We start from the raw sequence: 27,496 nt of genomic DNA on the forward strand, positions 1-27,496 counted from the left end.
AAGGCATGAATAGAATGCATAGAGGATGAAGATTGACAAACAAAAAAGTTTCGAAAACATTCAATCTCATTTGTAACTTCAAAAAGTTATTTCAAAGTGAAATAACTATGTATTATTTTCTGTCTAGCATGAGTGCAATAAAAAAGAACACTCCTTACTGAAGGGAATATAAAATTAATATGCCCTTTCTGGAAAATAACTTGGCAATATATCTAAGGAGTCTTGAAAAATATGCCCCTTCTGGGAAACAATTTGGCAATATACCTAGAGTCTTAGGCCACTCACCTGGTAACTCTACTTTTAGAAATCATCCCATTAAAATAATCCTGAACATCAAAAAAAATCCTGCATGTACAAATGTTCATTTAAAATGGCCAAAAAATAGAAAAAAAAATGTTAACTGTGATGTTTCTACTAGATAAAACATTACATTACCATTTAAAACACTAGTTTTTAAAACACTGTAAAATGTCCATTAGAATGGCAAATGAAAAATCAGAAAAAAACCTGTGTATTCAATATAATTATAACTTCAAAGCAATGAATAAAACTCCACTTAAAAAGATGAATGAGCCTGGCCAGGGTGGCTCAATGGTTGAGCCTCAACCTATGAACCAGGAGGTCACTGTTTGATTCCTGGTCAGGGCACAAGCCTGGGTTGTGGGCTTGATCCCCAGTAGGGGGCATGCAGAAGGCAGCCGATCGGTCAATGATTCTCTCTCATCATTGATGTTTCTGTTTCTCTCTCCCTTCCTCTCTGGAATAAAAAATATATTTACAAAAAATTTAAAAAAATAAATGAATGAGATACATTAAATTTTAAATGACAGTTTGTTCTGGCCTGGGTTGATGAGGGAATCTTTTCACTGTCTTTTTTATATTCCAATTATATTTAAGGTTAAATTACTTTTGTAGAAAAAAACACTGTACAGATTAAAATATCAATGCATATTAATTGAACCTTTTTTCCTAACATGCAGTTACTTAATTCTAAACCAAGTAAAGGATCACAGTAACATTTAAACCACAAAATGAGAGTATAATCATCTTCTCAAGTAGGACCCTCAAAATGCAGCAATACAACGTGTCCTAACTGCCTTTATTTGGTGAGGCTGACAGTTAATCAGCATCTTACCACTTTGTATTACAGTTACCTATAAACCGTTAAGTCTGTCTTCTAGATTCAAGTAGCTTGTGTGCGGGAACCAAGCCTTATTTTTTTTTAAGTTACCAAACAAAAAACCCTCTGATTACTCACAGCACCTACCATGGTACTTGGTACAATGAGGTATTCAAAAGATATCTGTGTGGCACAACCATTTAAAATGCATCATTGCACTGTCTGCATGACAACTTGAATGGGGAAAATGAAATTCACTGTTTTAAACTACATCTGGCAGTCTTAAATGGAGAATTATATAATGCTATAAGGTTCACTGAATTTAATAGCAAAACTTCATTGTAGGGGAACTCACAGAGATGCAAGATGGCTCTAGCAGCAAAGGTGGCTGGGAAATGTTGGACTATCTGTTTAACCCTCGGTCTGTCTAATTCTCTACAGCCTCAGGCTTGGCTGACTACCCAGAAAACCTGGACTGTAATGCCCCCAGCAAGGAGATTAATGAATGTAGAGTCTGATAACTCCTTGACCTTATCTGTTAACTTAGGAATGCATTGTTCTTTCTGGTGATCTACGTGACTACCCACCCACTGTGCTTGTACTAGTCACCTCCTACAGAAAAGAGACCCTGTCCTGGGAGGGGTGTGGATTCTTTTCCCACGGCCACCACTGGCAACAGCTGCTTTGCCCGGGTATGTAAGTTTCTCCTAGTAAAGCTCTTTGGATTTGAGTAAGGCTATATGCCATGTTTTACATTCATTCTCCAAAGTCCAAAAATTAGTTCATATACTTGACTTTAGGAACAATAACGACAACAGAATCAGTGTTCGACCCACTGTGAAAAGTTCCAGCAGCAAATAAGGACTTAGGCTTAAAAGCTCCACTTGTTGTGGAAAATTTAGGTAGAAGGGCACCTCACTTGCCTCTCCCTATCCGGGAATTTTTGTTACAAAGCCCAAGTCACACAGACACCTAGACCTGTCCTAGAACTGGAAGCTTCTTACTGTGTCTTTCATTTTTGGACACACAATTGTATGGCATCCTTCTTTAAAAGATGGCTCGTACCCAGTGACTGGCTCCTCTTGCTGCCCTGGGACCACACCCTTTCTGTGTTAGCCATCATGTCCCCTTCCCTTCAGGTCCTTTACCTGCTGAATCATGAGGACTAAACCCAAGACTGTATGTAAACCATTCAGCACAGTGGGCGGGTGCTGACTTAGTACTTTAAAGACAGGTTATGATTTCTATCTAGGACTTGACTTTTACGCCACTCCCACATATACAGAATTTCCTCCACTCACATGGCACCAGTTTGCTCCTTTTAGGATGGAAATAATTTGAAGATTAAAGTATTCCTATTCCTTTATTCCTACAGGCGAGGGAGACCTGAGAAAGTGAAAACATGAAGTGACTTGTCCTCCCTCCCCCCTCACCTTACGCAGCTGAGATGTTTTAAACATCCAGGTCAGATCCCCAGGCCGTGCAATTTCGCACTCAGTGCCCTGGTGGCTCAATACGGGAACCGGAAGCATCTTCCTCACTGCAGAGGCCAACAGGGCAAGCCTGGGCGCAGCAGGCGCCGACTGCACACGGCAGCCATGCTATATACACGGCTGGCTAACCCAGGGCTGGTCTCACCACGCCTAAGCCAATGCTGAGCTGCAGCTTCCTCTCCTATAGGAGGTGCGGGTGTGTGTCTATTTTTTTTATTGTTTGCATCGTAGCTTTGAGTTCATCAAAGGCAACGAATCCACACACCAGTTTCTTTTAGAGCGAAGAGGAAAGGTCCCCCTAATGGAATGCAAGCAGACAGTCCTGTTTTGGAGCGTCATGCCTGGAAGCGCTATTTTTCCAAATCTGCTGCAGAGCCCTCGCTTGCCCAGGGGTTCAATTCCAAACATCTCTTGCTCCTCCCCTCGGTATGGATCCTACCCACACTAACACCTCCAACCCTCGACCTGCCCTTCGCCCAGCCGAGGCCCGAAAGCCTCCCCGACCCTTCCATCCTCTCTCCACGCCCCGGCCCCTTGTCGCTGCTCAACGCCCGACCTCAACGTCCAGGGCCCAACGTCCGGCCCCCAAGGACCCAAACCCCACGGCCCACACGCAGCCCCTCTCACTGCCCCCTGCGCCTGGGAACCCTGACCTGGAAAGAGGCAAAAGGGCCGCTGACCCCGACCCTTCTCTGAAGTCTGGCCGTGGTGGTGTCTGCCGGTGCCCGGAGCCCCGCGGCCCAGCCCAGCCGTGCTCCTGGCCCTCAGCTCACCTCCAATGCCCAGCGGGCCGCGCCTGCGCAGTCTGCGCCCACGTGCCCCCCACACGCTCCCTCCGCGGCCCGGAACCGGAAGCGGAAGTAGAAGCCGCGTTTGGGGCCTTGGTTGGGGCGGCTGTGCTCCAGGGGGTGCGAGAGCTGCGGCCTCAGAAAGTTCCTCTATAGCGACTGTTCTTGCTTTTTCTAGAAAGGCATCCTGGGAACATGGAGGGCAAATATGGAGCTCGGAGACCCAGATCTTGTCTCCGCCGAAGTCACGTGGGGGACATTAACCACTTGAAATCGTACAAGACTTTTCACATTAACCCCTGCTTCTGCCCCGTCTTGGAAACTAAACACACGTGGTCACTTCCCCCCCTTACTGGGAGAAGTCATTATATGCTGGTGTTGCCCAAATAATTTTTTATAAATATATTTGTATTGATTTCGGAGAGGAAGGCAGAGGGAGAGGGAGGAAGAGAGAGATACAAACATCAATGATGAGAGAGAACCATTGATCGGCTGCCTCCTGCACGCTCCACACTGGGGATCCGGTTGGCAACCCTGACCTCCAGGTCCATAGGTCCAGGCTCAACCCCTGAGCCATGCCAGCTGGGCCCAAATAAATTATTTTTAAAACTTTAAAACTATGGATCTTTCAAACAAGTCCAGAAGAAAAACGGTACCCCCATGCTATCCATCACCAGTTTCAACATTATAAATTCACAGCCAATTTTGTGGGTTTCTAACCGTTCCCACCCCCAACAGTCCTCTCAGTGTTTTGAAACAAATTACTTCTTTCTTCTTTTGAATTTATTTAAATTTGGGAACAGTTTTACATTTACAAAACAAATTGAGAAGATAGCACAGAGTTACTGCAAAAGCCACACCAGGTTTCCCATATTACTATGGTTACTTAAGTAGGATACATTGTTACAATTAAGAAACCAATATGGAACCGTTATTACTAAAGTCCATAGTTTATGTAAATTTCCTTTGTTTTTACCTGTTGCCCTTTTTCTGAGCAGGGTCCCATTCAAGGATACCACATGACATTTAGTTGTCATGGCTACTTCACTTAGGCTCTTGCTTATGACAGTTATTCAGACTTTCTCTGTTTGGATGACATTGACAGCTTCCAGGATTACTGGCCAGATACTTTGTAGAATGCCTTATTGTTGGAATTTGTCTGATATATTTCTCATAAGACTGGTGTTACGGGCTATTGGAAGGAAGACTGCAGAGGTAACATGTCATTTGTATTGCGTCCTATCAAGTGTGTGTCCTATGACTATGATTTATGACAATGATGTTTTCCACAAACACCTCACCAAGAGTTTGTCAGGTTTCTCTATTACACAGTTTCTCCTTTCCCCTCTTTTTCCATACTACACACTTTAGGAGGAAGTCAGTATGTGCAGTCTACACCTAAGGGAGAGGAGTTACATTTCCACTTCTCAAGGGCAGAGTACCTACAGAAATTAATTGGACATCTTTTGCACAGAGATTTGTCTCTTCTGTATTTATTAACATACTCAAATCACCTATCTCTCCATATGTTAGTATGACATTTACTTTGTACTTTGGATTATAATCTAACACTACGCTATTTCCTTGTTTAATTTGTTCCAACTTTCACTCCTGGGAGCTCTTTCAGTTGGCTCTTTCTCTCTTTTGACATACTCCCATCAATGTGGGTTGTTTTATTTTATTTTATTTTTTGAGCACTTTCTTACTTTCTGAGACAGAAAATATATGAAACATATGTATGTCCTCATACATATATATTTAAATATACTTAAAAGATTATGACTTTTATAAAACATCACCAAAATTCACCTCACCTTTAAAAATAATTTCTTAAATATCATGCTTAAATGTTACTTAAAATTTTTAGATAGTCTCAAATTATTTTTAATAGTTGGTATGTTAAAATCAGGCTCCAAACAAGATCCTATATTTGTGTTATGTATTTTAAGAAGAGATTTCTCTCTTAACCCTTTTATTTTCTTGCAAATTACCTCTCTCTATATATGTAACTACAGTTTTTCTCACATTGGATTTTGTTGATTGCATCACCTCTGACAAGAATACTTCACAGGTTGTATTGTGATCCTCTGTTGCAGTGATTTTCAACTTTTTCCATTTCATGGTATACATACCAATTACTAAAATTTGGCAGCATACCAAAAAAATATTTTTGCTGATCTAACAGAAAAGTAGGTATAATTTTGATTCATTCACTCTGGATGGCTATTGTATTGGCTGTTGTCATTTTTTTTTTAATTTGACAATCTAAAGGAAAAGAGGTCAGTGCCATGACTAAATAGTCAGGTATTGCATGTTTTAAAAATACTTGCAGCACACCCATTGAAAGATCACTGCTCTATTGCCTCACGTCAGAAGACACAGTATCTAGTTGTTCTCTTTGGGGGATATTAAAACAGGTCTAGACGGTCATCTCTGAATATAATTTCCCATGAAAAGTCACCTGGGCTCCAATTGGAGATCAAGGGCTGATTCTAAGTCTGGGGCAGGAAATCTACAAGAAAGCCTAGATTGTGTTGGTTGCGCCAGAAAACAAAAAAGAAAGCAAAGATGATAGGAGTTGAGTCAAAAAGACTCATGAGGCTATTTAAAGGTGCTTTTGCATTGTCAAAGATAGAACAATTTTAGCATTCAAAAGTAATAACAGCAATTGATTAAAACACATCTGGGTAGCTCAGTTTGTTGGAGCATCATCTGGATACACCAAGGTTTCGGTTTGGATCCTGGTCAGGGTAAATACAAGAATCAAACAATGAGTGCATAAGTAAGTGTGGAACAAGAAATATCTCTCTTTCTCTCTCTCTCTCTCTCTCTCTCTCATCAATCAATAAAAAAAAATGAGTATGCTGATTTTTTAAAGTCATTGGTCACTTCTGGAGGACCCCAAGGAATCTCACATTCTGAAAACAAAAGAATCCAGCATCCTACCTTCCCTATTACAAACGGAGTCTTAATCAAATAGTTGATGTGAGAACGTTCTTCTTTATAGATTTTCAGGTAATAAATGCAGAAGATAGACTATCATCATTTTGCAAATCCTGATGAAATAATGGATCCAGGTAATGATCAGCAGTGAGTCTAGAATCACTAGAAGAAAAGCTGATAGGAAACTTCATAGTCTGGAGAATAGGAATGTGCATTGGATTGATTATTGTTCTTGGCCTTTTCAGTGTACAGATTTTTTTTCATGACAAAAAAAAAGTGCCCCATGACTTCATAGGGATATTTCTAAATTCAAATTTAGAATTGTGGAGTTTTTATTTAATTTGATTCTATATTTGTATTTTGTTTCTCCAATACTGAAAATCTTGGTTTTTGGAAGACATAATTACTTACATGGTTTATACAAATACTAGAGGCCCAGTGCACGAATTTGTGCACGGGTGGGGTCCCTCAGCCTGGCTGGCGATCAAGGCCTATGGGGGGTGGGGGGCAGCCAGTAGAGGGGAGAGGCAGCGGGAGGTTGGCGTGGGAGCGCACTGACCACCAGGGGGCAGCTCCTGCGTTGAGTATCTGCCCCCTGGTGGTCAGTGTGCGTCATAGCGACTGGTCGACTGGTTGTTCTGGTTGTTTGGTCATAACGATCGCTTAGGCTTTTATACATATAGATATATTTCAGAAATAAAAATGTGAATGTTATTACAATATGAATACCATAAAAGGATTAAAGTTTCTTCAGTTTTTTTCCCCTTGGACTAATATATCTCACTAGGAATATTTGGCCAATTTATTGTTTTAAAGTCAAATCATTTCTTTACTGTCACAGACACTGCAACTACAAAAGTGTTTTAATGCAGTATCTTCCTTTAAATAGAGATAACATTTCCTGTTTAAAATGAAAAAGAGTTACAGAACTTTTTTTTCTTTATTTTTACCCCCTCCCTTTCCCAGCATTTAGTAACAAAGCTTAATAGAACAATAGCAACGTTTGATACTGCACTCAAGGGGTTCACCTCTTGGGCTAATCTATCTTAAAAAATAAGACAACTGTCACAAGGCAGTTTTATTTACTTACAGCAAGTAAGGAGACAAGGGATTCACATCCCAAACTCTGCTTCCCCACAGGGAGGCTTAGCCGTTGCTTGTATACAGCACTTCGGCAACTACATATTGACTTCTTTGAAGTTAGCTACCTTCATCCATCCAATTGAGCTCCTATCAGCTCATCCCACTGCCCAGACCTTGAGACCTTTGTCGTATCTTAACAGTTTTGCTTTACAAACACCTGCATTGACCACTGTCAGAATTAACTGTGTTCATTCATGAGTTGTCAGAAGCTCTAAACCACAATAACCTTACTTCACTGGACAGAAGAAGGCTTGCAAAATTTCCCACAGCCTGGAACTGTTCTCTTGACTTCTTCAGACCCAATTAGGCCACGGTATTCAATACTCCTACCTCCCATCCCAACCCCACCCCCCCAATACACGTTTTGTTGCTAATGATTGAGCAGCTCCTGCGTCTCCAAACCCACGGGACACTGCGGCCGGAGGAGGCACGCCCCGCGCTCCAGCAGCTCACGGTCGGGCGCTAGACACGAACGCACCAACAGTCTATTATCCAACAATGGCAGAAGGTGCCACGCTGCGGACTGGGGACGCGGTGTGAAGGACACCCCTAGATTGCCTTCCAGGGATGAATGGTGCGAAGGGCCGGTAGGCTACTCCTGCTGACTCCGCCCATGTCAGGTGCAAGGTTTGCGCATCTGAGCTGGGACGTCCTCATTTCGAAAGCTCTTTTATTGCTTTCCCCCCCTGACTAATAGAGGAAGGGCCAAGGGATGAGGAGGCTTGTCTCCAATGAGCGCGTCCCACAGGAAGAAGTCACGCGCTTGGGTCCGCAGGGGCGTCAGAGGTAGGACAGGACTAGCTGCCGCGAAGCCGGCTTCGCCGGGGCGTGGGGGCCGGGAGAGCCGGGCTGACTGCTCCGGGACTGGAGGCAGCGTTGCGCCGCGCCGGCCCCGCCCACTGCAGACGGGTTCCATTGGCCCAAGTCGAGGCGCGTCATACCAGACGCACCGCGATGATTGGCTCTTCCGGGGAGCCCCGCCCCCTCAGCTGTATTTGAGCCGGTTCCAGCATCGCCGCCATCTTTGTTGATGTGTCAGCTCCGCGGGGGTCTGGGGAAAAAAGCCGCGGCCGGGAGAGCGCGGTGTCGGCCCCGTCTTCCACCGCCGCCCCCCGCTATGGAGAAGTGGGGCCCCAGGGCGGGGCTCCCGCGGCCTCGCTAGGGGTGCAGACGGAGGCTCGGAGAAGTGGGGTGAGTGCCCGAGGGGCGCCGGGGGCGGACCGGGGAGTCTCTGTAGCTGCGCGGCGAGGCCGCCCCCTTCGCGCGCGGTCCTGCCAGCCCCGGGGTGGCTCCGGTCTGATCGGAGGAGGCAGGCGCTAGGGACGGAGTTCGGGGTCTCTTTTCCCTCCCTCCGTCCCTCGGTCCCGGGCTGCCCGGCGGGGGGGACGCGGCCGGAGGGGTGGACGCGGGTCGGGGGCGCCGGAGCGATGCCTGGGGAGCGACGGGATTTGGGCCGATGGCCCGGCCTCCCAACGCGAACTGCGGCTCAGCCCCACCTGCTTGCGATCTTTCATAGTCTCAGTCGCCTGTTTCTCTCTTCGTCTGTCCAAGTTGACTGTGTGTGTGTGTATGTGTGTGTGTGTGTGTGTGTGTTTTATGTTGACTGTTGTGGCTACTTTCTACCCTAAACACTGCCCCTATTGTGATTTTAACTAAGAGACGATTCTTTGGGATTGTGAATATGCGAGACCTGGTCTTTTGTTTTTATGTTGCCGTTCTTCCAAAGACATCAAGGCAGGTGCTGACCCTTGGCTGGTAAGGGTGCTGTTCTCAACCTTCTGGCCCTTTAAATACAGTTCCTCATGTTGTGACCCCAACCATAAAATCATTTTCGTTGGTACTTCATAACTGTAATGTTGCTACTGTTATGAATCGTAATGTCAATATCTGATATGCAGGATGGTCTCAGGCGACCCCTGTGAAAGGGTCCTTCGACCATTAGAGGGGTCGCGACCCACAGGTTGAGAACCGCTGGAACCTGTGCCATGGGAAGGCACCTTCTACGGGTCCTGTAGTGCGATCCTGGGGAACCTTGCAGGTGTGGGGGTTGCTCAGCTGTTAACAGTTTACTAAGTACAGCAAATATTCATATCTTTATTTTGTTTAGAGGAAAGAGACCTGCTTTTGGAGTCAAAACATTGGTCTTAGAAACTGCCTCTTTCTAATACCTGGGACCCTATGGCATATTTTTACTATTCTGTGACAGAATAGTAAAAATATGCCATAGGGTCCCAGGCATTTTGGTCGTTTTCTCGGTACCTGTGTCATGGTCCCTTGATGCCCAACTTTTTTATTTCTTCCAAAAGGATAGACTGGGAGTTTTTCTAAGGAAAAATGTGCAATAAATCATTGGAACAGTGTTTCAAGAGGTGTGCTGGTTTGTCATTCAGAAAAAAAAAAAAGATCTATTAAATGTTTAGGTATGCCAGTGGGTGTAGCCTTCCCAACTGCTAACGACACCTTGATATGTGCAGTGTTGATCTTGTGGGAAAGATTAAGGTTCTAAAGACGTTGATAGTGAAACTGAACTAGCTGCTTGTGTATCAAGTTTACTGCTCTCTCTGTACAGCTACTTTTCAATTCTTTATTCATCGTTACTCAAATAGAAAACAGGGATGATTGGCCTCGTTCTTTCCCCCCTTCCTTTATGGTCTTTTCATGTTATTTAAAATTCAGTCATGGTATTGAGTAATTCACAAATCTTGAAGATTTTAAAGAATTAAAACTCTTCTTTTACATTGTAACAGGCAAGCATGTATAATTACTGAGGAATCTACCTGGGAATGCCCTGCATGTGTTTATATTGCTTTTATTCCCCAGAAATGCATGGATTGTGTTGAGATTGATTTTATTTTTAGGACCGTGTCTAATTCAGAATACCTGCATGTAAACTTGAAGGTTTCTTTAAGCAGTGTCATGGGCACGTCAGAATCTTATTTATTGCTAACGCAAAAGGGGTGGTATAGCATAGTAACCACTCTATAACCTTTTATTCCTTTACCCATAAACTCAAGAGTTGCTTTCTGATGCGATACAATGACAGCACAGCTGATGATGATTGCTTAGTATATTTAATTTAAAAACATCTTACAGCTACATGCTGACGTGGTGGAGGGAAGGTAGAACAGTGCAGCAGTATTTTCATTCTTTAGGGGAGAAATGATAGGACAAAGCAGCCTTATTTACAGACTTAGAAAAATCATCTTTGCCTTTGAAGAATGGCTAGTAATCTGCACTAATTCATGGAACAGTTACATGTTAAAGAATCCTTCATCTGGCCTGTGTTTCTCAGTGGTTAGAGTGTTGGCCTGCACACATAAGGGTCACAGGTTTGATTCCTGGCAAGGTCAAGGGTGTGTACCTGAGTTGCAGGTTCAAGCCCCTGCTGGTCCAGGTTGGTGTGCAGTTGGGAGGCAACCAATCAATTGTGTCTCCCTCGCTCTCTTCCAGTCTCTCTAAAAATCAATGGAAGAAATATCCTCAGGTGAGGATTAACAAAACAAAAAAAGAATCCTTAAATTCTGTTATTTTTATTTGAATAAAGTTTAGATTTTTCTTTTATCTCTTACCTCTAGCTTTAAATAACTAAAATCGATTCTCACATTTTTCGTAAATAAGACACAGCTTATAGTATTGTGAATGTTATACTTAATATTCATTTCAGGGCAACAGTGGGAACATAGATAATTGAAATTTACAAATAACACTCTAATCTTATCATTATTTCAAATTTGTCCTTTAAACTTTATCTCTCAGTTACTGAGATTTTAAATAGTTGGGCTAAGAAGTAAACAAAAGGAAAAATATTGGGGTGAAAGAGCAATAGATATGAAGAGGAAATCAAACCCAGAAAAGGAAAGTGTTGATTGGATTGTGAATGAATTTGTCTGACATTAAAAGACATGGACTGATAGTCTACTATAGGGATGATTATGTAGAAAGTGCTAATGAATAATTTGATTTTTTGGTAAACTACATCATATCAAATTAACCAAGCCCAGGCCAAAGGTGGTTTCAAAATTTAAACAATCAGAACTCCATAATGTAAGGCACACTTATTACCTATCTTTTTTCTTTTTCTTTCTTTCTTTTTTTTTTTTTTTTTAGGTTATTAGCCTTTCTTTTTGAAAAGAACTGTGGTTAATTTTTTTCCTCCTTTTAGTTTTCAGATTTTTGGAGAAAATAATTAGCGGAAAATACTTAATGTTTTCTTTGACTTATTAAAATTCAGATTGTGAGTTCTATACAAGCAGCTTCAAAGTAAGATTTTTATATTAATAACTTTCTGCTTTAAAAGTTACTATTAGAAATATATAAAATTGCATCGATCTAAGATGCCAAGCTGATAATATGACCTATAACTTGATAATGTGATATATGATGTGTCCACTTACCTCTTTTTCCTGGAATCTTGATGGACCATAATTTCTTTCTCCAGGTGTTCTGTCGCGGGATTTGGTACTATGGTGTGAGGGATCCTGCTGCACTGATTGCCTTGAGTCTGTTTTTAACATCTATTTGTGATATAATGCATATATAAAAAAATGCACCCTGCCCTGAGTCTTGGGTGCAAAGGTTAACAAACCCCTACAGGGATAATTGACCTTGGCCTCATATGACATACATTTTAAACTGGTGGACTAAAGCCAGCTTTAAAAATCTAGTGATTATATTCCATGTAAAGGAAATCCAATATAATAAAGTTAAATTTTACCCAAAAGCTTAATTACAGTGTGACTACTTACAAAATATTTCTTCCTTTTGATCATACTAATCTGGAATTCTTTGTAGTAGCCAGCTCTTATTAAAAGTAGAATTTGATTTTCATAAATTCACCTTCGGTGAACTTCAGTGTCAAATATTTTCATGTGAAGCAAGGTTTTTATGTTTCTTATACAAGTTCTTTTCTGTCCTATTATTTTATTCTATTTTTAAAAACTTTATTCAGGAAAGTGTTTGTATTTTAAAGTGAATACTATTAAAAATCATTTACTTAGGGGTTGGGATCAGATTATGTTGGGCTACAGATGTCTTTTGATATAATTTTTTGCTTCTGACTTTAATTGTGATATCAGAACCTTGTTAGAGTTGGTCAGAAAGATAAGTTATTCATTTGATTCTGCTGCTTTCAAAGTTTATTCGGGGACTATGTAAAAACCTTTTTAATGTACTTGTCTGTAAAAGGATGGTAAATCATTACATTGAAGAACAGAATCCTCTCACAGGATTTACTTGCTTATCTTAATGGACAGTATTTGAAAAATATATAGCTGATATTATTTGAGACTCAAATGGTATAGTTTGTAATTTAAAAATTTGTAGTTGTAAATAATATGCTGAACTGAGTCAGATTTTTCCGTTGGACTTAACACATTGTGGACCAGTAGTTTTATTGCTAGCTTTACCCAGTGGCCAGATAAGTTTCTATTGAACGAGTACAAAAAACGTTTACATAAATGTTAAAGGCAGGCTTTAAAATTAAATACCCATTGCATTTTGAAGTTATTTATTACAGGTTCTTAAGCTAATATCTTTCTAAAGTATGATACTTTGTAAAACACTGTAATATGAAGCAAGAATTCTCGTGATCCATCCACAATGTGTTAAAAAAACACTCATGAAGCTAGATAGCATTGATAGATCTTCAAATTAAAATACTGTAAACACCCAAGAGTAAGAGATTTAACATAGCGCTTCTATATATTGCTCCACTATATCAGAATGTAATCTCCATAAGAGATTTTTATTTATTGCTATGCTCCTAAAATATAGAACAGTCCCTGCACATAATACACGCTGAATTCATATTTGTGAGTGAATTACCTTCTAGTTTGGAACGTATTTCTGACGATACTTTTGTATGAGGCCTTTTACCAAAATCTGTGGATTGGATTCATTTGTATTTGCAATTTATTGAATAAGCTTAAGTTTTTTGTTGTTTATACTGCTAATTTACCGGGAAAACAAACCTGTTAAAGACAGTGTTTTCATTTATGTGGCTCTTGTATGGGAATAATTTTGTAGAAATGTGAGTTCTTTCATGAAGAAATAAAATCCAAGGTGGATAATGGTTGGCTTGAGGCAAATAAAAAATGTTTCTTGACCAGTTGCCTACAGCTGATGAGCTCCAGTAAGAGCGAAACCAGTTCTCACTTCACTGAAAATTTAGAAGTGTGAATTGGTCCTGTAGTACTGTGTCAGAAACAAACAGCTCTGGGGAAAAAGGTGCTGAATTAAGAGGATTTTATGACTGTGCTAAATTGTAAATACTACAGTATTTTCCTCTAATGAGCTATAGTTGCTAAAAGTCAGATAACTGTTACTTTTTACATCAAAAAGCAAAAGATATTGTAACTTTAATTGTAATCACTATATCTAAATGAGTGTTAATTTAATTTATACAAGCACTTATTAAACCAATCTTGTAAACAAGTGTCTAGTTTTACATCCTCCCTCTTTAATCTACTTCTAGATTATTCCATCCTCAGTAGCTTTGATGGCAATATTTCCTCCCCCAACTCATGAAGAAACTTGGACAGCAAACAAATTGGTCTACATCAGCACTACCAACTGGAGGCCCACAAGAGGACTCAGCTGTTTTTTTTCCCCCTGGTTAATCATGGACATAATCAGACTCATCGTGGTCCCACTCCCCTCACCATTCTTGTATAGTTATTTAATCCTTGGTGATAGCGTTGTTACATGTATACACATGGATCTTCATTAACCCCTCCTTTTCCTTTTGCCTCCATTTAAGCATCAGGAAACTAAGTTTGAAAGCTAAGTGGTTATCAGATGCCATGTTATATGAAGACTTTTTCAAAGATCATGGGCATATTACTGAGCAACACTATAGAAAGTACTTGTCTTTTGAGGTTAAACTAAGCAGTCTGTAATTTACAGGAGGAGGATGGTAAAACAGTCTAAGCTGAGAAAATCATAAAATCAGGGACTTTTGTTTATTTGTTTACCTAGATAAATATCCAGCAGAATGAGACAAATTTTTGTTGTTCTGTGCTGTCTTGCACATTACAAGTCTCCTTACAATCTGGTTCCCATCCACTAAATGCTGTTCAGTTCCCCAGATTATTGTGTAAACCCAGGGGGTCCCACTCTCATTGAGAACAGTGGAATAGCATTTGTAGGAATGAGTGTAAATGCAGTAGAGAATACATTTGTTAGATTTATTTACCTACTTATTACTGTTGTTTGAGATTTAAGAAGTTTGATTCAGTTCAGAGGGAGGTTCCTCCTCCTTCAAGTGCAGGAATGTCACAAGGAAGGCTGTGACTCTGCTTGATGAGTATAAATGCAGTATGTTTTCATTTTCCTGAGAGAGAATTTTGTACTTGTGATGAGGGAACATTTGGAGGAAGATGTGGCGTTAGAATCAGTTCTTTAAATATAATTAGGCTCTGGAGAGAAGAAAGGAAAGGACATTCTGGATGGGAGCAGCCATGGGAAGGTTAGTGTGCAGTTGGAATTGTGAGTAGACCAGTCAGGGACTAGGCTTTTAGGAATGTGTTGAGAGATAAGATGGGAAAAGTTATACAACTGGTTTACTGGAGGAATCACAAGCCTGAAATATGAACATGAAAGGCTTTTGCGTGTTTTTTCCTCAAGGGGTCTCCAATCATACTGTGTAAAATGCCCCCATCTCCCTTCACTTCCCTCTGAAGTGCTGTTCCTTAATAATATGTTGTTTCGATGTCATAACTTTTCTGCCACTTTTGGTTACTAGAGAAAACTCATTCCAGAAATCAAGCCAGGTTTCAATAATTTTTTAAAAAATCACACCTTCTTCCTAAAGAAAGGTTCCCAGCGGCTTGAAGAGGAAGTGTAATCTGGCTCTAAAATATGTTCCCTTTCCTTTCTCTAACTAGCCCTTTTGGAGTAGAGAGAAGACCAGTCAGTGGGGGCAGAGTTTTCATTGCCCAAACCTTTAAAGAGGGAAGAGATAGCCCTGACCTTACTCTAATTCATCTGGTTGCATTTGATGGTGGGCTCTGTGGAGGTGATGTGTGTGGGTATTTTTAGGGGCGATGTTGTAGCTTCTTGACCCCTTCTGCCATTGAGGACTCAATTCATAGGGCCCTTCTGTCCCCGCCCCCCTTTTTTTTGCAGAACCAGTATTACAAACTTCCACCCCTTCTCTGGATTGAGTGACACTTGTCCTAGTGTTGTCTCAAATCGCTTGCCCTTTAATCAACCTTCTCCATTTGGAGTTGCAGGAAGGAAAACAGGAGGGACGAATGGAATGAGATTGAGAAACCAACAATTCAAGTGTTCCTTATGTGAAGTGGTCAGGCCTAGATTGGGTTGCATGTGGAAACAGTGACAGTAGAAAGGAGGGTATAATTGTAGGAGACATGAAATTGGTAAAAGAGTAAGAAGGCAAAGGAAAAGAAGGAGTCATGACTAAGAAAAATGATACTATTGACAAAAAAGATTAAGTGGGGGTACTCAGTCATTAGAGCTAATCATTGGACTTTAGCCATTTTGAGTATGAGGTTATGGTGGAACATTCAGTGGCACTGCCTATATTCAGGTGGAGGTTTCAATATAGATACAGAGATAGAGTGAAAATGAAGGTATAGATAATTTGTTGTCTGTAACTTAAGAACAGGACTGAAAATAATGTGGGCATCAACTATGAGTTGTTGGCTCAAGGCATGGAAGTGGGTGAATTGTGGGAGGGAAAATAAAGTTGAGGACTGAAACCCTGGAGAATATGAAAGCTGGATGAGGGGATAAGAGCCAGTATTTGCTTAGTGCGTGTGTGTTTTTTTTTTTTGACAAAGCATGACAGTAAAAATTCATGAAGTGCTCAAATGAGCAAGTTTCTTCTCACTTGCTCTATCTGTTCTGTAGAGTTTCAATGTCTTTAGAGACTTACTGTCTTTTAAATAGATTCTTCATTTGCTGTCCATTACATTTTGGTCAGCTCTGAGTTCTACTTCAGTTGATACAACATGGACTAGTTATGTTGCTCAGAACCACTTCCTTCCTTAGCTTTTAGATTGATTTTTAAAAAGTTCAAATTCAGCAGCAACACATTTACAAGTTAAGTGAGTTACTTTGGGGAAGGTAATGCCCCTGTTTGAGAATGATTTTACTTTGTCCTAGATTTTAAAATACAGCATACTCATGAGGTCTTATCAACTTACTGCACTTATTTGTATTGTCTAAACCAAGCTTTAATACTAGTGTGGGCTATGTCTTAGTTATAACATATATGCAGCAAGATAATGGTAATTTCTATCTGACTGTTTGGAAATACGTTTTAATTCAGAGTATTAAGACGAATGTCAATATTAGTTGATACCCCAAAGATCAGTCTATACTCCAAGGCAGGGTATTTGACAAACAAGCTGGTCTTCTCTTCCTTTCCTAGAATTATTCTTCCTGTTTTCTGCATTCCTAGAATAATGTTCCTCAAATGTCACTTCTGTGTCTTAATTCAACAAATATTTGAGAACCTACTGTATGCTAAAGCTCTATAGATTAATCAAGTATGTCCAAGTCGATCATGATTTATTGTCCTTAACAAAATTCACTCCTGTATATCATTCTGATGAGCATTGTACCTAGCTATCTTCTCTTACGCTTTTTCACCATCCTCTGACCACCACCTCCATCATAGACCAAAATGAACATGCACCTTTCTGTTACTCAATAATTGAATTTTTCTTTTTTGTTTTTTTATAAGTTCACCTTCCATCTGGAGTTATTTCTTTCCTAGTTGCTGTCAAAACTATGACTTGCCCACATTTTACCCAACTTTATCTGACTCCAGTAATTCATCTACCATGTATATGCTTTGTTGATATCTGACAAAATCATCAAGATTGAAGTTGAATTATTTTCCGGAAATAGCTAGAATAGTAACCCTCATATAACAAAAAAAAAAAAACAACAAAAAACACAAAACAAACAAAAAAAAGGGATTCTAACACTATTGAGTTAGTTTTATAAATATTGCTTTTATGACCTAGGCAGTGCCTCCACTCCAGTTACACTGAATATTGTTTCTTCTCTTTCTTTTTCTTATTAAAGCTGGGGAAAGTGAAACAGGGAAGGGCTTAGGACAGAAGAAACAGCAGGAGTGAGCCTCGGCGGGGCTGCTTTGGCTCACTGAGAAATAAAAGTCACTTGGTTTTCCTTCTGAGTGGAAGAAGTGAGCCAAAGTATCATCTCACTGGAAAGTCAGAGAAAAGGGGGCCTTGGAGACAGGCAGGTTCCGGGGCTTAGCTTGGGATGAGCTGCCTCTGCCCATTACTCTCCTGGTTGCAAGTCTCATGGGGTCCCTAGAACTTAGGAGATGCACACCTGTTGAATAAGAGGAGGAAGGGAAAGGCGTGGGTGTGCTCTCGGGAGGGAGAGCCAAATATGGTTTATTCTTGATGAACATGTTTGGAATTCACCATGGTACTTTCTGGATCCCAGCCTGGATGAAAAATGAATCCCTGCCAGGGATCCTTAGCATAATTTTTTCAACTCAGCTCTAGGTGTTTGGGCTATACTAACTGTTTTGTTATTGTTTAGTTTTCCTGCTAAGTAAGTTTTTGTCATTGTTCATGTGTCTTGTTTTATTATCTTGGTTTGTAATTTCTCTTCTGATGTTGTCATTGCTATCTTATTTTCCTAATATTTTCCTACAGATTATTGAGGTACTCATTTTCCTCTTGTGGAGCTGAAGGAATTTTAAACCATCTTTGGCATTAATCTCCCAGTTACTAGTCTTAGTCCATATCCAGCATCTTATGGGGGTAACTGAAGAGTGCCAAACTGCATCTGAAGTGGAGTTGTATGACTGAATAAAGAGTATGAAACTTTGTACTATCCTGTTGGTTGTGGCACACGTGGATTGGCTGTCCTACTCTTTTTTTCTCTCTCAAGGAATGGCTTTTAAAAGAGTTTTTAGTGGTAAAATTTGTGGTCTTAGTTATTCCACATCATGGAATATATGCAAATATATAGGGCGTCTTGGTTTTTAAAAACTTTGGTTTTTTAAACTTTGATGTTTTGGCTTTCTTAGATGTAAAAAGAAGATCAGGAACAGATTTGAAGAAATGCAGAGTGAGTTGGTGCCAGTCAGCATGTCAGAGACAGAGCACACAGCCTCCATTGCCTCTGATAAAAATATTGGGAAAACATCTGAACTAAAGGAAGACTCAAGCAACTCGTTTTCTGGTGATGAAAGCAGCAGCATAGAAAATGAGTCCCAACTATTGTCATTAAACTTTGATAAAACTTCATGTCAGCCTAATGAAAGCAGTAATCAAATTGAAGCACAGGAGAACTGTATGCCAGATCATGGTGGAGGTGAAGATTCTAAAACAGACTTATGCTCAGAAAATTCTGAACAAGTAGCTAATTTTCCTGGTGGAGATTTTACAAAACAAGTTTCGAAAACAAATGAAACCGAACAGACAGTAAGTCAAATATTGGCAGAATTAAGGTCCTCCACCTTTACAGAAGCAGCTAGTCAAAAGACGTACTCAGAAAGTCTCTATGATACAGACTGCACCAAGAAACTTATTTCAAAGATAAAGAATGTTTCAACATCAGAGGATTTGTTAGAAGAAATAGAATCTGAGCTCTTATCTACGGATTTTGCAGAACACCGAGTACCAAATGGAATGAATAAGGGAGAACATGCATTAATTATGTCTGAAAAGTGTGTGCAAGATAAGTATTTGCAGCAGGAACACACCATAAAGAAGTAAGTTTTTTATTTTTTTCAGGTTATTTTTTTCCACAGGAATTAAAGATGGCATTCTTTAAAGGAAGGTATCATCTTGTCCATTTTCAATTCCACAATAGAGCCACACACATTGTAGTTGATCCACAAATATGTATTTACTGAATAATTAAGCAAATGTTGTTGGTTATTCAATTTGTCTATTTTTTTAGAATGTGGTATTTTATTTGTATTATTTTAGAAATAATAGTTATGCATCAGTGTTTTTATATGGGGTAGTCAAAAATGTTTATAGTTGTAAAATAAATAACACAGTAATTAATAATAATATAAGAATAGGCTGTTTTGCATATTTACAACTGTAAACGTACTTTTTGCCCACCTCTAGCCTATATAATAAAAGCCTAATATGCTAAGTGTCTGTTCATCCGGTCAGCCATTTAACCAATCAAAGCATGTTATGCTAATGATATGCTAAGGCCACTCAACTGCTCTCTATGACGTGCACTGACCACCAGGGGGCAGATGCTCTGACCAGTAGGTTAGCTTGCTGCTGGGGTCTGGCTGATTGGGACTGAGTGAGATGGGTGGGACATACCTTGGAGCCCTCTCGTGGTCCCTCCCTGGCTGGGCAACCTCCTATGTCCCTCTGTGGCCCTGATCATGCACTGGTGGGGTCCCTCGGCTTGGCCTGCACCTTCTCACAATCTGGGACCCCCTTGGGGGATGTCAGAGAGACGGTTTTGGCCCGATCCCGCAGGCCAGGCCGAGGGACACCACTGGTGCATGAATTCGTGCAATGGGCCCCTAGTACTATTGATCTGTCAGATATTAGCATATATAAACAGATATGTATAAAGTCAGTATTTTGAATATGATTAAAATTTCTATTTTACATGTCTTAATATGTAAGTCTAAAGCAGCGGTTTTCTTTTTTTTTTTTTTTTTTTTAATTAAATCTTTATTGTTCAGATTATTACATTTGTTCCTCTTTTTTCCCCCCATAACTCCCCTCCTTCCAGCTCCCACCCCACCCTCCACCCTCACTCCCCACCCACTGTGTTCATCCATAGGTGCATGATTTTTGTCCAGTCACTTCCCGCATCTCCCACACCCCTTTTTCCCCCAAGAATAGTCAGTCTATTCCCTTTCTATGTCCCTGATTCTATTATAATCACCAGTTCATTCTGTACATCAGGTTATTTATTCACTTGATTCTTAGATTCATTTGTTGATAGATGCATGTTTGTTGTTCATAATTTGTATCTTTACCTTTTTCTTCTTCTTCCTCTTTAAAGCAGCGGTTTTCAACCTGTGGGTCACGACCCCTTTGGCGGTCGAAGGACCCTTTCACAGGGGTCGCCTAAGACCATCCTGCATATCAAATATTTACAATTCGATTCATAACAGTAGCAACATTACAGTTATGAAGTGGCAAGGAAAATAATTTTATGGTTGGGGTCACAACATGAGGAACTGTATTTAAAGGGCCAGAAGGTTGAGAACAACTGGTCTAAAGGAATATTTTATTAAAAGGTGTAAGTGTATTAAGGATCTAGAAATATTATAAAGACAACTAAAATTTTTCAGGTTTGAAAGAATGTAAAGCATAATGTCAAAACGAAGAGTAGTTCAAAATGAAATGAGAAGTCATAAAATTAAAAATTTTCTTAAAATCTTCATTGTAAATTTATTGGTTTAAAAAGACTAAAATGTAGAGAACAGAAGAATTGGTTGATTATCATTCAGTAAATAAGAACATGGTTATTTTTAGACTTCTTGTATTTGTGGAGTTACTTTATATTTTAACAAGTTTTAATTTCACTTTATCTTTTTCTAATAGTATTATATCACCCTGTATTTTTATTCTAGATTTACATATGTAAATGGGGCTTATGGTTAGGTACTCTTGTATAACCTTTCAGAAAATAAAATAAAACATGCTAGCCTTCAGTGAAATACAGACTGATTCTCTTTAAAAAAATGATACAGGAATGGGAGGTGTGTGTAGAGATAGGGGAGGAGGAAGTTTACATACCAGAGGAGGATGACAGAAGAAAATAGAGCATAATTCAAATATTGCAGGATATGTAATTGCCCTTTATCATAACTTGCTGGATTCCAGTCTTTACTGTTTTAGATTATCTTGCTCAGTGGATCAGTCTTCCCCAAACCAGCTTACCCTTCATTGGTTTATTCATTGACCTTTAATCTCCTCGCATCCAGACCCCTTCTTTTTTTTCTTTTGTCTGTTAATCCTCACCAGAGAATATTTTTCCCATTGCTTTTTCAGAGTGGAAAGGAAGGAGGGAGGGGGAAGGGGAGAGGAGAGAGAAACATCGATGTGAGGGAAACACTTTGACTGTTTGCCTCTCCATTAGGGGTCAGGGAGTGAACCTGCAACCCAGACAGGTGCTCTTTGATCCTTCAATGCGAGGGCTGACACTCCAACTACTGGGCAACACTGGCCAAGGCTTTTTTTCTATTTTTTCATTTTTATTTTCAATTGTGATAAAATAGACAACATAAAATTTACTATCTTAAACATTTTTATAAGTGTACAGTTGGCTAGTGTTAATTATATTCACACTAGAGGCCCTGTGCACAAATTCGTGCACGGGTGGGGTCCCTCGGTGTGGCCTGCGGGGATTGGGCCGAAACCAGCAGTCCATTGCTGCCTGCTGCTCCTGCTCATCCTGGCCCCGCTGCTCCTGCCCAGTCAGTCCTGATCAGGAGAGGCTCTTGCCACACAGCGGCACTCGCCAGCCATAAGCCCTGTGTCTGGTGCCTGTCCTGAGGGGTGCGGGGTGGAACACAATTGGCCCTCCAGGTGGGTGGTGGGCCTGGGATCCGCATCTGTCCGCTGATGTTTGCGCCAGTTGTTGGGAGCCACCTGGCAGACACTTTTAGTATATCATTTCTTCCTTGCAGTGCATCTAGCTTTTTATTCTTGCAAATCTGAAACTCTATATGAATTAAACAACTTTTTATTCCCCCCTGCTTCCAGTCCTTAGCAACCACCATTCTACAGTAGACCCTTGAATAGCACTAGTTTGAACTGTGTGGGTCCATTTTTACATGGATTTTAAAAAAATATGTATAGTACTGTGAATGTATTTTCCTATGATTTTCTAAACATTGTCTTTTTGCTAACTTTATTGTAAGCATACAGTATATAATACATATGACACAAAATATCTGTTAATTGACTGCTTATTGTCAGTAAGGCTTCTGGTCGACAGTAGGCTATTAGTAGTTAAGTTTTAGGGGGAATCAAAAGTTATACATGGATTTTCAACTGCCCTAGGGCCTGTGCCCCAAGCCCCCTGTTTTTCAAGGATCAACTGTACTTTGTTTCTAAGAGTTTGACTACTCTTGATGTTTCATATAAATGAAATCATATATAGTAATTTGCCATTAGTGACCAGCTTATTTCACTTAGAACCTGTCTTCAGGGTTTATCCATACTGTAGCATGTGTCAGAATTTTCTTCCTTTTTAAGGCTGAATATTTCCTTGTATGTGTATACCACATTTTGTTTATCCATTCATCTGTCAGTGGACATTTGGGGTTGCTTCTAGCTTTTGGCTATTGTGAATAATGCTGCTATGAATATGAGTGCACAAATCTGTTTTGAGACTACAAGGCCTTGTTAATACTACCCCAAAACTAATTGCTGCTAGTCCCACTCATATTCTTCCTGGAATGCTGCTATTTTGAATAAACTATATGACTTTGTACTTGAAACCATCAGTGTTGTTGCCATTCCTGCTTTTTAGGGTAACTTCCTCATTTCCCTGCTATCTCTACTTATTTGTTTAGACCTTCCCTTTGAGATTATCCCTGATGCCTCTTGCACTTTCCTTAGATCTGGACTCTTAATCACTTTCATGCCTGTCTTGTAAATTATAAGATGAACATTTAATAATAATAGCAGGAAACACAACATGCTGTTAATCATGCCTGGCACTTTACATATTTTAACTCATAGAATCCTTACAGCAACCCTGTTTGGTATGAACTGTTATATTTTCCAGATGAAGTGACTGAAGCACAAATAGATTAAGCATTTGTTCAAGGTCACATGCTAGTAAATAGCAAAGTTACAATCTGAGCCTAGTCTGATTTCAGAGGCTTTTTAATGTGCTATCTAAAATGAATTAGTTACAGGTTATTAATTTTCTATATTCCTAATTTTCTAGTTAAATTTAATTCCTCTCTTTTAGTCTCTCCTGTCTGGACAGTGGCAGCATGGTAGACGGGTAAGCACAGTTCTGGTCAGAGCCCCAGAGTTGGAAGATGCCCACTGCCATTTGCAAGCCCTTTTTCCAGCCAAATCAACCTCTGAGTCAAAGATTATCCTTCTGTATGAGGGGGGTGATACTTACCTGATGAGATTGTTTCGTGTATAGTAAGGCATTATAAAAGTGTCAGATATTATCATTTTAAATCTTGGTTAATCTTTTGTTACACAATGTTTTTAACTCAATTAAATGTTTCATGACTCAGGTTAGTTCTAAAACTGCCCTTCAGTTCCTTTGTCTTAAATTTTCATGAATGTTACATTTTTCTCTTTTCCAAATATGTGCATGATTTTCTTCCTCACTGTAGTTCTGTGGTCCTTAGAAAGGCCTACCCTGACCACCTTATCTAAAAATCACAGCTCAAGTTACTGTCTGTTCCTTTAGCTTTGTTAATAGTACTTAATCACTACCAGGGATTTTATTATACATCTATTTGTTGTTTATTTTAATATTCTCCCTTAGAATGTAAGCTCCCTGTGGGCAGGGATGGTTTGCTGATGGACTTTTAAAATGCAGAATAATATAGGTACATAGTAGGTACCCCAATAAGCATTTGTTGAGTGAAATGAGAGATCTTCAAAGTAGATGTAAAGACCTGGGCTAAAGAATTATAGCTGGGTTCAAATCTCAGTTCAACCACTTATTAGCTGTATGAACTGGAACACATTCTAGGCTTCAGGTTTTTTAAAAAATTCATTAAAAAGATAATTATTATTTCATAAACTTTAATTTCATAAACTTGAGTATTAAATGAAATGCAATTAAAGCTAAACTTAGTAAGTAGTAATTGTGCAATAAATTTTAAGTAATAGCTGTTGCTATTAATAATCCTAAAATATCAGCTGTTAACCTTCTTAGATATCTGACCTTATTGCAGGTAATTTTTAAGGTTTTATTTATACTTTTCTGGGGGATTCAAAATTAAACTTCTGCTTAAGCTTTTGCTATTTTACATTGACTACTCTTCTATAACTATTAAAATAGCATTAAAGTATTTTTAAAAACTAAAGCAACATTTCTCAACCTCAGCACTGTTGATATTTGGGGGTAGGTCATTCTTTGTTTGTAAGATGTTTAGCGTCCCAGGCCTCCACTCATCAGAAACCAGTAGCAATCGCCATCCCTGTTGTGGCAACCAGAAATGTCTCCAGACGAATACATGGAGGGGCAAAGTTACCCCTCTTTGAGGATTGCTGATCTGAATGGATTCAAGTGCTGAAGGGATGAAGTTCATAACTGTGATGCCCAAAGACATAAGCTTAAAAGAGTGTAGTGTGTTTTTTTCTGATTATATTCACTTGATTTGGAATATACAGATTTCTAGAAAAATGTTCATAGTCTGATTGGCCAGAGAATTTTTTTTTTTCCCCAAAGTGTAATATGTTATTACAAAAGGATTTCTTAGGAATATTGCTTTATTAGTCCTAAGTATCTACACCCTAATCTGCATACAGATTATATTCCATATCTCCTTTTTAAATTATGTCTTACTTACACTGACCTTTTCATATTTAGGTTAATTAAAGAAAATAAGAAGCATCAGGAGCTCATTTTAGATATATGTTCAGAAAAAGACAATTTAAGAGAAGAACTAAAAAAAAGAACAGAAACAGAGAAGCAGCATATGAACACAATTAAACAGGTAAAAAGACAAATCTTTAAAGACTACATTTCAATCCTATATAATAAAAGGCTAATATGCAAATCGAACAGCAGAACGTCCGGTTGCTATGATGCACACTAACAACCAGGGGGCAGATGCTCAATGCAGGAGCTGCCCCCTGGTGGTCAGTGTGCTCCCACAGGGGGAGCACCACTCAGCCTGAAGCCAGCAGTGCTGATGATGTCTGACTAATGATGGCCTAAGCTGTCAGTTGGACATCATCTGAGTGCTCCTGGACTGTGAGAGGGCACAAGCTGGACTGAGGGAACCCCCAAGTGCACAAATTTCATGCACCAGGCTTCTAATTTATAAAATAAGTACATTCCTGGAAATTTGTGTATAAATAAAAGTTTTGTCTTTTAAGTTAGAGGGTTGCTTGGTATGTAAAGCATTCTCTTATGAAATGGGAATCAATATTTTTATGTGATTTGTGATTGTATTCTATATTGGTAGAAATCTGAGAAGATGATTTGACTTGGCAGATAGACTGTTTTTACCAATTAAAGGAAAAACAATATATAAAAATTTACATATGGCATTAGAATATTTTTAAGCTTATAGTTTAATATTAACTATACTGTGAACTTTGGCTCTCCTACTTCAGATTTTATCTGGCTAGCTGGCTTCCCCAGCCTTATCCTTCTTCACCTCCCCTCTTCCTCCCTCCCCTCTCCCTCCCCTCCCCTTCCCCACCCCCCACTTCTTCCCTCCTTCCTTTCTTCATGGATCAGTAAAGTGAATATTTAAACTGGTAGTAAAATTGAGCTGCTCTTTATTTTTTTGAGCTGCTTTTTCTTCTATAGACAGGATTAGAAGCATTCTAGCCTTAAGAGTCTTTTGTGTCATCTTTCACAGAAAGTTATATAATGAGAATAACAGTAGATAATCCTATATAATAAAAGGCTAATATGCAAATTGTCCCCTCGACTGGGAGTTTGACCAGGAGTGTCGACCAGGGGGCGGGGCTGACCAGCCAACTGCCCTCAGCCCCGCCCCCTGGCTGGCCCCACCCCTGATTGCCCCCCACCCCGATTGGGGGTGGGGCTGGCCCACCAACTGCCACGGCCCCTCCCCCCGGCCGGCCTATCTGATATTTAGTGTAGCACTCTTACTTTCTTACATTTGCTGTTTGCATGATATATGCAAATAGCAACTTTTTTCATCCTTTTAGTTTGTCTATTTATATCTTTGGATCTAAAGCATCTCTTGTAGACAACATATTTGGGATCTTGTTTTTTTATTCCAATCTGACAGTCTCTGCCATTTGATATTATTATTTAATTTGCTGTCATTTAATATTATTAACAGTTGGATTTATATCTTCCAGTTTTAATTTTTTGTCTCATTTTTTTGTTCCCCTGTTTATCTATTAACTATTTTCTTTTGCATGTAATATTTACATTTCTTTTATGATATTTTCACTATACTTTTTAGTTATTTCCATAGTAATTACTCTAGAGCAAGCATGTCAAACTCAAAGGCTAACATGGGCCAAATAAGGTTTAAATTTATATGGGCTGCAAAAAAACAAAAGCTTCAATTTTCATAGGTTTATTTTGATAGAGACATGCAAAGGGCTAAAATAAATGAGTAATCATTAACATAAAATAATAGAACATTTTAATGAAAATTAATATTTTTTCTTGAACGTTAACTTACCAGACACTGAATAACTGCACAAATTAATAAGTGTAACACAAACCTATTTTTCTTGTCCTCAGAAAGCGAAATATTTTCTGTTGCACACATAAAAAAAGTCAGTTCAAGACTAATGACGTGGCAATTGGCTGCTAAAATATTCGCTGCTAGTATTAGAGGAGAGAAATGGTGAGCCTGTGCATAGGGCGCTTAAGGGAAATGAATGCAACACAATTATAGTAATCAGTCATTAGCAAACGTTATAGTTCGTTATTAATAACTAGAGGCCCAATGCATGAAATTCGTGCAAGGGGCTTGGCCCTTGTAGCCCTGGCTTTGTCTGGAAGGTCGTCCAGAAGGACATTTGGCTGTCCGGACTAATTAGTATATTATGCTTTTATTTTTATAGAATATGTATAACAGGATATTGTAAAAATTAAGTCACAAAATTTTTATTAAAATGGTTCTTACATACCGTTATATTGGCTGGGATGCAAAAATATTCGTTGTAGGCTGCGAGTTTGACATGCTTGCTCTAGAGCTTACCATCCATCTAATCAGAATCTGCTCCAGATTTATACTAACTTAATTCTAATGAGATACAGAAATATTGCTAACATTTACTTTTTGAAATATATTCGTTGCTTTCTTTGTGTTTATATTGTTTATATTTATTTGAGGTAGTGATGGTCTGTTTTGA

At 39.5% G+C, this 27,496-nt stretch overlaps 2 protein-coding genes across 2 annotated transcripts in view; one reads left to right on the forward strand and one right to left on the reverse strand.

Moving 5' to 3' along the window:
• The window catches only part of TDRD1 (tudor domain containing 1), a 43,817-nt gene extending 35,308 nt beyond the window's left edge, over positions 1 to 8,509 (reverse strand). Inside the window, exons 1-2 of the mRNA XM_070433237.1 lie at positions 8,429 to 8,509; positions 3,387 to 3,530 (exon numbers count right to left, since the gene is read on the reverse strand). Of these exons, the coding sequence (XP_070289338.1) occupies positions 3,387 to 3,530; positions 8,429 to 8,509 (225 nt within the window). The remainder of the gene's footprint in view (positions 1 to 3,386; positions 3,531 to 8,428) is intronic.
• Positions 8,510 to 8,513: 4 nt separating this feature from the next.
• Positions 8,514 to 27,496, forward strand: part of CCDC186 (coiled-coil domain containing 186) — a 40,893-nt gene continuing 21,910 nt past the window's right edge. Inside the window, exons 1-3 of the mRNA XM_070432221.1 lie at positions 8,514 to 8,678; positions 18,526 to 19,212; positions 25,011 to 25,137. Of these exons, the coding sequence (XP_070288322.1) occupies positions 18,560 to 19,212; positions 25,011 to 25,137 (780 nt within the window). The 5' untranslated portion in view covers positions 8,514 to 8,678; positions 18,526 to 18,559. The remainder of the gene's footprint in view (positions 8,679 to 18,525; positions 19,213 to 25,010; positions 25,138 to 27,496) is intronic.

This window comes from Myotis yumanensis, unplaced genomic scaffold (genome assembly GCF_028538775.1).
Source record: "Myotis yumanensis isolate MYYU_CA2020_CCGP unplaced genomic scaffold, mMyoYum1.0.hap1 SCAF_13, whole genome shotgun sequence".
NCBI classification, from domain to species: Eukaryota; Metazoa; Chordata; class Mammalia; order Chiroptera; family Vespertilionidae; genus Myotis; species Myotis yumanensis.